General features: G+C 35.8%; 1 protein-coding gene across 5 annotated transcripts; it reads right to left on the bottom strand.

The window, feature by feature from the left end:
* Window positions 1–931: 931 nt before the first annotated feature.
* On the bottom strand, window positions 932–9842 carry piga (phosphatidylinositol glycan anchor biosynthesis, class A). Of its 5 annotated transcripts, XM_028436154.1 has the most exons (8): window positions 9705–9842; window positions 9101–9297; window positions 8852–9013; window positions 7668–7938; window positions 7087–7219; window positions 6051–6183; window positions 4806–5012; window positions 932–2341 (listed from the first exon to the last, which is right to left on the bottom strand). In XM_028436154.1, the coding sequence occupies exons 2-8, from the start codon at window positions 9278–9280 to the stop codon at window positions 2069–2071; spliced, it is 1359 nt and encodes a 452-aa protein (XP_028291955.1). In that variant the 5' UTR covers window positions 9281–9297; window positions 9705–9842; the 3' UTR covers window positions 932–2068. The 5 variants fall into 5 exon arrangements, with proteins under 5 accessions (XP_028291955.1, XP_028291954.1, XP_028291953.1 ...); XM_028436153.1 differs by having other exon boundaries at window positions 8852–9313; XM_028436152.1 differs by having other exon boundaries at window positions 8852–9297.
* Between the last annotated feature and the right edge of the window lie 1060 nt (window positions 9843–10902).

The raw sequence follows: 10902 nt of genomic DNA, 5'->3' as shown, positions 1-10902 counted from the left end.
CTGAGAAAGTGCTGCATTGCTCTTTGTTTATAAAGATATTTTCAGGAAGTCTTTGTGGATAGTGTTAAGTATTTTGCTTTAACTGGGCAAAATTTCCACTTTGAAAAACCAATTCATGTTCACACTAACCTGTGCAATTTGTGTCCATGTAAATAATGTGTTCAAGGTTTAGCAAGTTAGCAAAAAAAAAAAACTACCTGAATAGTGATTGTCTTTGTCCAAAAGTGTTAGTTTGTTTCTAAAGAAGAAGAAAAAAATATTTAATCACCTGAAAACATTGCAATAAAAAACTAAAAAAACTATATTTAAATTTGATACATTACGGTGCATTAGAGGAAAAGAATCAGGGATGGAAGGAGTTACATTTTACTTGTTTCATAGTTTACAGTTAGGACTAGGCGATATGGACCAAAACCCATATCTCAATATTTTTTCTCAAAATGGCGATATACGATATAAATCTCGATAACTTTAACCCAGAAAGACAATTCTGGGTTAAATTTGCTGACGCAAAATGCCACCCAGGCACATTTATTAACAAACAGATGTACAATATGTGTCATTTTCATCTTTTTCTCCTCTCAGAGACAGCACGTGAGTGACTTCATGGCATGGCTTGTTTAGGGAAAGGTCTAGGTTAGGACGCACTTATCAATCATCTAACTGTGCTTTTCGTGCTGTTATGAGAAGTAGTGAAAGCAGCAACTCCTAAAACAAATATTGTTTTTTTTTTTAAAAATCTATAATATATATACAGTATATATTATAATTTTCAATATCACCAAAATAGAAAACTTGATATATCTTGAATCCTAATATATCGCCCAGCTCTAGTTAGGACACTCTTTGTCGTCTCATCACATTAACATGTATGAAGTCAAGCTGCATGAGACTAAGCAAAGCCCCTCCCCCCCCAAGCCTGACACTCCCTCTACTCCATGAAAGCCATTTGCAAAATTGCTTAAAAATATAAATCTGCATTCAGTTTCAATTAGATTACAATGAGAGACAAATTTTATTTTCATTTCAGTTTCAAGTATTTATTTCTTTTTACCTATGTCACATTATTATATTAAAAAAGCCTCAAATATAAAAACCTGATATCCCAAATACAAGGGGGAAGAAAAAAAAACAACAGTTTAACTCACAACATCAGAATCAGGCAGCGACTGTTTGCTTTTCCACATACAAATATACTCAGTTTCATTGGCAAATAAAAAGGCTTTTAGTCTGGATAGTGTTTGATTCATTAGCCCTTCAGTGCAATGTCAGCTGTATATGAATCAGGAAAGATTGGTGTGTGTGTGTGTGTGTGTGTGTGTGAGAGACTCACCCAAAAGTTCTGTAATTAACTTTTCAATACACATTTAGAGACTTCTCACTCGTCTTCTTTGCAACACCTCTTTTATAACTCACCCATAAGATGGACATTTATAATGATGCATCCACATTCTCTAGTGCAGGGGTGTCAAACTCATTTTAATTTGTTGTTAGTTTGTTCTCAAGTGGGCCGCAGATTATAGGTGGGGGGGGGAAAGAACAATTTAAACATCATTGTTCGCTAGTTTTCAATATCACTTCAAAAATTCTTGATTTTGTTACCAATTTTTTTTGTGTAATTTAGAGGAATTTTGTGAAATTGTTTGTCAGAAATTGCAGATTTATGGAAAAACGTATTAGATTAGAAAGACTAATCCTGAGAAAGCTCCTTCAGGGATATTACATAATTTGAAATTTCTTTCCACAATTTACAATCAATTTATGTGATACAAAGGGAAAATGCAAGGCCCTGACAATATTGTGGAGTTTCATTAAATTGGTACATTTCAGATATCAACAAATGGATTATTTGTTAATTTACACGATAATTGATGTTTTCTCTGTTGAGTTTGACACATGTGCTCTAGTGTTTCAGTTAATCCCTTAATAACCAATATATGTTTACATGGTCCCTTTATGTACGTACAGGTAAACCATGTTTACGGTCACTTCCTTCGGTGTTCAATCTTCTTGCTGGCGTTTTTAAAGTGTGTTAAGAACAATTAGTTAAAAGTGACACAGGTGAGGTTTACGTCCCTTCGGTTTGATTCATGGCACATTTAGAAAACTTGCCCTTTCTGCTCTTTTCTTCCTCCTTCCAAAGTCCTCGAGGACCAACAGCATCCACAGCAATGTCCATGTTGTGATCAGGCAAGAACCAGCGCAAAACCACCAGGAGGAGACCGTCAACGAGAGCAAAGATGGAAAAAATTGAACCAACCACGGAGCCGCAGTGCGAACGTAGCCTCATCAGTCGCCTGTCCAGAGGAAGGACCTCCTCTGTAGATACTCTGTCATACACCTGAAGAAAAAAAACACATCACCTGAAAACATAGATGCACACTAAAATCAATATTCCTTTTTTGCAGTTTCCTACAAATCTTTCACATTGGTCTGTGTGAATCTAATTTAGAGCTGTGCTGTGTAATTGGACCGTAATCTCCATGGTAACAAAGCACAGTAATATGCTGCTGTGTATGTGTTAGTTATGCTTGAATTCCTAAATAATAATATTAATATATTTGAATATGAAGGCGTTTCTTAACGCCCGAGGACTCTTTTCAGAATGAACCTAGAGCAGACATGTCAAATTTAAGGCCCAGGGGCCAAATATGGCCCTTTTGAGCATCCAATTCGGCCCGCTCGAGAAAGTTAAAATTATAGAAAAAAAAAAAAAGAAACATTTTGTAAATTACCAACTCAGATATTGATATCTCAGCCCCTCCAAATACAAAAAAGGTCTATTAAAATACATAATATTTGCAGAGCTCAGTTTTCCAGTTCTTATATCACATGACAGCATTAAATGTTTCCAAAATCTGGCAAATTATCCTCAAATTATTCCACAGAATTTCCCCAAATTGCCAAAATCAGGAAAATTTAAGTGACGATCCTAAAGGGACTGATATACTCACATACTTTATCATTTATACGTGGAAGTCCAAGCCATTAATGTGGAATTTGCTCTTTTTCCCACAAATAACCAGTGGCTCACTTACGCTCAAACTGGTCCATATTTGACCCCTGGACTAAAATAAGTTTGACACGCCTGGCCTAGAGGTTAAGAAAGCACGCTTGCGAGTTGCGACTGGAGGGTCATCGATTCGAATCCACTGTGGGAATTTGACCCAAACTGCTTCCAGGTCGTCGTTGCAAACGAAAACTCAAGGACTTAACAGTGGTTAAATAAACATAATATAAAAAATGAAACAAATCAAGGAAGTAACAGGAAACTGTAAGTTAAGTATAGTTTAGTTTATAAAGCACTACATGGCCTTTAGTTTATGAACCCAGATGGACCCTCAGATCCCCTGGTGCTGCTCTATTAGCTGTTCCAAAGAGCAAAACTAAAAAGTTTAAAAACTCTTCCTTCAGTTTTAAAGTGGAACAACGTGGAATAGAAGCTGGGAATATTACGATTTTCAAACGCAAGCTAAAAAAAAATCTTCCCTTCTCTGCTTTTTTAAAAATCTTTTTTTTTTTTTTTTTTTCATCCTTTTAATTATTTTATTGAAATACTTCTGTGTGCATTAGTCTTTAAACCTTATTTTTTCTTCATATATATATAACTCACGTTAGCAAAATTCTGTGAAACACTTTGGTTTACAAATTAATTTGTAAGAAAGGTGCTATATATAGTGCAGTTTAAAGCTAAAAGTGAGTGAATGCTTTGAGTTCTGGTGGTGATGAGTTCCAGTGGAATGATTTGTTACAAGGCTATGGACAAAGTTAGCAGTGAGGGAGGGGCAGAGGTGATTAATATTAGTAGGTGGAAGTAAGTAGACGGGCTATCATTATTGATATGAGATTTGAAAGATAAAACAAACCCAAACTTTAATCAAAGAAAATATATTTCCAATTATTGAGACTTAAATATTTAGAAGAGAGTGGGAAAACACACCTCCGTTAGTTTTAGAACCAAGCAGTACTTAGCTTTACATCCACAAGAGGAATTATCTGTATGATCAAACCTGTAGGATTTCTACACAAATCACCATAAGGTATTATTTATCAATAGTACTAAAAAGAATCAAGACATCATTCAAGATAAAAAAAAAAAAAAAAAATCATAATAATCTGTAAAGAACATTGTCTATGGCTTTTATTATGAAAAAAAAATCACCCTTAAATCACTTATTTTAACATGAGTACTCAGAGCACAAAGGTGCCAAACCACCAACAGGTGGTGCTGTAGAACCAGCCAAACATCACGTCATGCTCCAACACTTGTTCTGGATGCTGTATCTATCCACGATACTTGCCCGATCGTCATCAAAATCAAACTCATTCTTCCTTTTAACATTATATATCAGCTAACCAAAATGAATTTAAATGTGTTCAGAAATGTTTTCGAGATATCCTGCTAACAAATATCCACGTTAACAGACGGGACAGACAAACGCCGACAAAAACATTACCTCCATGGCAGAGGTGTTTCACTTTATAAATCCTGGTGATGTGATGAGAGGTACACAAACATCAAACAGTGGCTTTAATGGGCACTCTAAGCCTGATCTGTGGGAAGTGATGAACAGCAGTGACAGCAGCCAAAACCCATCATTTAAAGCAAAAAAACATGTTGAAAATGAAAGTTAAAAATGCTTACTTTTAGTAAAAAAAAAAAAAAAAAAAAAAAAGAAGTAGGACTTAAAGGCCATAAAAACAAAAATAAACACTGACCAAAGATTATGCTAATGGGAGGTGGAATGTGTTGTTCTGCTTTAAAAATGAACATCTAAGAAAGAAGCATGTGAGACAGAACCTACTTTTTCTGTCCTCTCTGCAACGTTTCTCCAGGTGTAAAGTTTCCTCACACGTGCGTGAATAGAGAAGGGGGAGGGGCTAGAGCCGGCTTGATGCTGGGCAATGACATCCTCCAGACCGGCGCACAGCGAACGCACGGTGGGTTCACACAGCGTTATTAGGTCCTCAGGGAGCACCTCGGGGATACCCCCCACACTGGTGCTCACAACCTGAGAGGGAAAAAAAAGAAAAAACAACTCTAGTTCATTCTGTAACCAAATAAAAACATAAAAATATCATTAGGTGAACCTGATCATATGATCTTCAGCAGTAAAAAGCAGAATGAAGAACATGGTGGTGATAAAGGATACACTTTATTAAGCACAGCAGCACACAATAAACATGTGTGAGAGACTTGTCACACACACCTCATTCACATTGTGTTAGATATCGTGAGGGTTTAACAAAAAAAAAAAAATCATGGTCACAACTTTATACTGAAAGCCGAGTATGACAAACAAACAAAACTATGAGAAAATACCAAAGTAATGTATTAGAAGTCGACTGATATATGGACTTTTTACAAGATCGTACAATTTTTTTCCCCATATTTATTTAGTTTACAGTTTAATTTTAATGATTTACTACCATGTGGTAGTGTGCTTTATTCTGTGGTGATCTGTTTGTCTTTGATACTTGAAGTCAAGATGCTTGAACCAGCAATTTGCTCTGAAACCACTTTTCAGCTTACTGTTTGATTGTATATTTTAAAATACTTCGTGAACTTAATTACTAGATACTTTAAGTTAAGAAAGAAGCTTGAAATAGTTTAAATGACTACTTGCACGTCCTGTACTTTTTGTTTTACTTGGTTGTGCACAGGTATATTTAAAGTTCAATAAATGCTAAGAGTTCTATTAATGTATTTAATTTAATTTCTAATATATACAATTATAACATGAGTGTTTCAATTGTCTTTCATAATCAATGTACTTTAAAAAAAAAGGTATATCGGCCTCAAATATCAGCAATTTTTTTTTTTTTTTTTTTTAAAATTGGTATCTGCATCGGCCTTTGAAAATCCCATATCAGTCAACCTCTAGAATGTATGTACTAACAATTGTATTCACAGGACATGCAACAGTTGTAATCAGTGGAAAATTCATGTCACAACATGCTTGCAGGGCAAAAACACATCAAAGTGCCAATAGTGAGGGTTTCTCTGAAATGGATTAACATGATGAATCATTGCATGAAGGAAAACAAACCTGCAGCCCACAGCTGGCTCCCTCCACAATGGCCATGCAGAAAGCTTCTGTTAGAGATGTATTTAGGAAAATATGACCTTGAACCAAAACATCACGCACGTCTTTATGTTCCAGAGCTCCCAGCAGCCGAACCCTGCAGACATTAGGGGTGAGTATTGGCAAGGATGTTGCAATACGACACGTATCACGATACTTGGGTCATGATACGATATTATCGCGCTGTTCTACAGTTAACATCAAAATTAAACGTAGAGATGAAAAATCCTGTTGCTGTGTATGTTCATCAGAAGATACTGAGTCAAAACTATTTGCTTCAAAACATCCTATTTATTATTAGTGATTTTGCACATTTTCACTGAAAAAAAGAAAATGGAGTGTTACACACTGCCATCACAAAATAAAGTGCAACAATTTTCATTTCACTGAAACTACTGTGTAGAAGTCTCAAAGTAACCATGACAACATAATGACGGCATTGTAACAACTGTCAGTGAGAACATTAAGGATAAATAACCCTGAGTTACTGATAATGCACCAAAATAAGAAAAAATAATTTATCCTATTGTATCAGTTTAAACACTGATATGAACAGATTATATGAAAATAAAATGCATGTGCATACATAAATATTGCAGGCATAACACACTGGCATCATAAAATCACATGCATAAAGTAAGCATTGCACAAATATACAAAAATATTGATTAAAAAATAAATAAAAAATCGATTTTTTTGTCACACCGCTAGCAGACATTTAGAAAACATGGCGAAGAGAATTTAACTTAATTCTTATAGTGTGGCTCAGAAATATGTGCATTCATACACACACACACAGCATGCGAGCTAAAAAATGACTTATTCTCAACCATCTGTTGAACAATATATTTTGTACTTTCCCCTTAGAGAATGGGAAAGACTGGTGCTGTATTATAAGAAAATGATCAACCATGTGGGTAAAATTTCAAACATCATTAATACTAAGCCTTAGTTATGACTGTGGCCTGTTAACGTTTCAGTGTATGCTTTGCATCAGCACCTGTCATGGAGCTGGTATTTCTCTCTCACTTCCTCCAGCACGATTCTCTTTGGACCTTCTCCACCAATCAGGAAGTGAAGATCAGGATGTTTGAGGCAGAGCTCTGGGATTATTCCCCCGAGAAGATCAATCCCTGCACAGATAAGATAAGGGACGGGTTTTCACAAACAAATCAATACTTTTTTTTTGTTTACTTTAGAAGACAACTTAGTTTATTAATACTATTATTATTATTTTTTTTTTAAATTGTTTTATTATTAATTGAAATAAAAAACAAAAACAGACAACTTAGTTTTAGGTGCAATAAATTATACAATCTGAAACATTTATGTCTAGGCTTCTAAGGCGAGAAAATAAATTGATAATTTGTAATGTTACATCATTAGAACAATTTGCCTGATAGAAAATAAATCCTTCCGATTTTAATGACCTGTAAGATTCAAGAGGAGAAAAAAAACTGTATTAACCTAATTTGTAATTAGAAATGTGGGGAAAAAACATTATTTTCAAAACCATTTTGACTAAACTTTAAGTGATTCTGCTGTGCAGTAAACCAGCAGAGAAGAAGAGAGTGGCTGAACCTTTGCGGTAGACAAGGCGGCTAATTACAACAATTGTAATCCGGTCACTGTGGCGCTGAGAAGGGTCGGGGGTGAAGTCTGTCGGGTCGACCGCGTTGGGAATAACGGACACAATCTCTGGGTTGAGCGCTGCACGGAGGACCGTGTTCTCCTTGCTGGTGTACGACACGCACACGATGTGGTTGGTGTCGCACAGAGACACCGTGAGGAGCTTGTTGGTCAGCACGGAGCTGACGTCTGCGAAGCCGAACAGAGAGTGATCGGTAAACACCTGGAAAACAGCAGTGGGAGGTTTTAGGGAACGTTGGAGCTGTTTTTAAGTCAAAGTTTGGTTTTGCAGGAATAATCTAAGATTCACACTTTAGAGGAAGGCTGGAATGATTAAAGAAAAGTCTTACGATAGCTGAGAACAAATGGTGGACTGTAGTGAAATTAGATCCTGACCTATTCAGTGAATTCCCGCCAGACAAATGTAAATCTTTTGATCGTTAAAATGCTAATTTCACAAAACTCACCCATATTTGTAGGTTTAGCAAATGTTCTTAATCTCTGCAAATTTTCAAAAAATTTGACTGATGCCTGATCATTAACCAATGAAATCTTGTGTGCAAATATATTATACTTTTATGTCTTCAATGAATGGACAAACCACAAATTTAAAGCGGTGCCATTGGTTTTGGTGATGTCATCACATCAGAGGGTCACTTACTGCTGAATTTGCAAAACGCACGCCACAAAGTTTGATTCCATTCATGGAATTCAAATTTGCTCTGGTTTTCTGTGCTTCCAATTAAAAATTTAAAAAACTTTCTGGAAAAAAAAAAAAAAAAAAAAAAAAAACATTGTCTGAATATAGATAGTATTTATACTGCTTTATTGTGTGTTTTTATGCTTCATACAGTCAAGCCTAATGTGGAATTTTCATTCTGTATGCACCTATGATGTGTATGTATGAATGACAATAAACTATATCTATTAAAATCAAGAAAATGTTAAACTAGATCATTGCACAGGGGGCAATGAACTTTATACACAGTCACTGAAGTGGTTAGTCAATAAAAATATTTGAAACATCGCCATCAATCGTATTTGTCTTCTGTCAAATTCTCAAAGGTTACAACATGTAACAGTAAAGAAAAAATATTACAAAAATAATAATAATAATGAAATGATGATTGACGTACTGTGTTTAGGCCCAGTGTCTTGGCGTGGAATAAAGCATCATGAGCCATGGCGGAGAAAGAGCTGTGCGCATGCACCACAGTGACACGCTCCCTGACAAACACACAGCGCATCAGGGGAAGGCTGTGGAAGACCGTGGTGACGGTGGACTGGTTGTACATCACCTGCAGTGGCAGGTAGTACACTTTGAGCCCATTGGTCAGGTACCTGACGCCCTTTCTACTGCCGTAGGCGTGCGTGACAATGACCACCTTGTGTCCTTTCTCGATGAGACACTGAGAGAGCTGGTAGATGTGACTCTCCACTCCTCCCATGTTTGGGTAGAAGAAGTCTGACACCATGCAGATGCTGTGCTTCTTTTTGAGTTCTGCAGGTTGCTCATTGTGAGCTGAAGGGTTGGTCACATCTTTCACTCTCCTGCGAGGGCCCATGGTTCAGTCCTGTGAGTCTAAAACAGTGATTGACTTCTTAATCAGTGTCACACCTGATCACATGACTATCTAAAACAGAGGTGTCAAAAACAGAAAAATAATTATGTGGAAATTATTTTAAAACTCATATGACAAACCAAAACAATCTACTACATAAAGTTGATTAACAGTTCATTTAGAAATTACATACATAACCAACTGATTAACAAATATTAGGTACCCAATGATAAAATGTTTAACTTATTGTTGAACCACAGAAATTGACCGATTTGATATGTGTTCTGAAGCAAAGTTAGCTTGTTATTCCAGGAGAATTTGAGCAATTCCTGACTTAGCAACAAAAGCATTAGCTCACAAACATCACTTAAATCAAACCGCATAAGCCGCACCACGTAATTTTTTAAACAAAAAAAAAACCTCTTACCTATAACAAAACATCAAGCTTTTTCCAGCTACGAAACACAACTACAGCCTTTTGACGTGTTCATTTATCTGTTGTAGCCTGGAGCTAGCCAGGAGCTAGCCAGCAGTCAGAATCACTGCCTGATCCTTCCTTTCCTTTTTCTTCTTCTTCGTTTTGTTTTTTGGCGGGTGCCCCCTAGTGGTACAGGTGCATTACCGCCACCTACTATACAGGAGTGTGACCCAGAGAAATACATCCCTATACAGTAGATATATATAATAATAATTTTTTATTTATTTGTTTTTAACTTTATACATGATAATCATCTATATTTGTTCAGGTTAATATTGTTTCTTATTATTACATGATTGCAGTTATTTCCAAGTTAAATTGTTGAAAAAATCTTACAAAATCCTTCAATTTTCCTCAAATTTTGAAATAATATTTCCCTAGATTAAATAGAAATTGGTCACACAATCTAGGAAATTAAAAGTGAAGATTCTATTGGGACTGACATCTATCACTTAGTGCTTGGATATGGTCGGTTTCTTACATATTTTCTATTTTATGTATATGTACAAGTGCATATAGGGCACAATAATGTTGACATTACTTGTTTTCCTGCATAAAAACGGTGTCCTACTAGATATCAAACTGCTCCGTATTTGGCCCCTGAACTAAAATGAGTTTGACACCCTTGTCTTAGATTAAACTGGGCTCTGGATGTCACACACTTTGGTGAATAAAATTCTTTATTATGGCGAATGCAGAAATGCTGAACCTGTGAATTAATGCTACGATAAAATATCAAATGCTCAGGTATTATGCTTTGATTAAACTGGATTTTTATATATTAATATTATAAATATTTACAATATTAAGTTTATCAGATACTCTTCCTCTATTTTAAACACAGTACAATGCCTATTTATTTCTCCCTGGTTTAGTCTGATTTGGTGTTTACATTGCTTGCATGACTTTCAATGGCTCTCTGTACAGGCAGTTGTGGAAAATTCACAGCCTGTTCTGCACCATGATATGATTCTGTGTTTGTCATTTGTTTTAAGTCACCTGACCTCCAGCACACTCTTCATACTTTAGACTCAAGCCTTTTCTTTTGAAACGGAAAACACTAAAGCAGGGCTCACCAACCTTTCTGAAAACTGTGAGCTACTTTAGGTACTGTATAGACCAAAGGGCTATTAGTTTATAAAGCTTC

Source organism: Gouania willdenowi, chromosome 21 (assembly GCF_900634775.1).
Source record: "Gouania willdenowi chromosome 21, fGouWil2.1, whole genome shotgun sequence".
In the NCBI taxonomy this organism is placed as follows: Eukaryota; Metazoa; Chordata; class Actinopteri; order Blenniiformes; family Gobiesocidae; genus Gouania; species Gouania willdenowi.
Note: the sequence above shows the minus strand (reverse complement) of the source record. Positions and strands in the feature narration are given on the sequence as shown.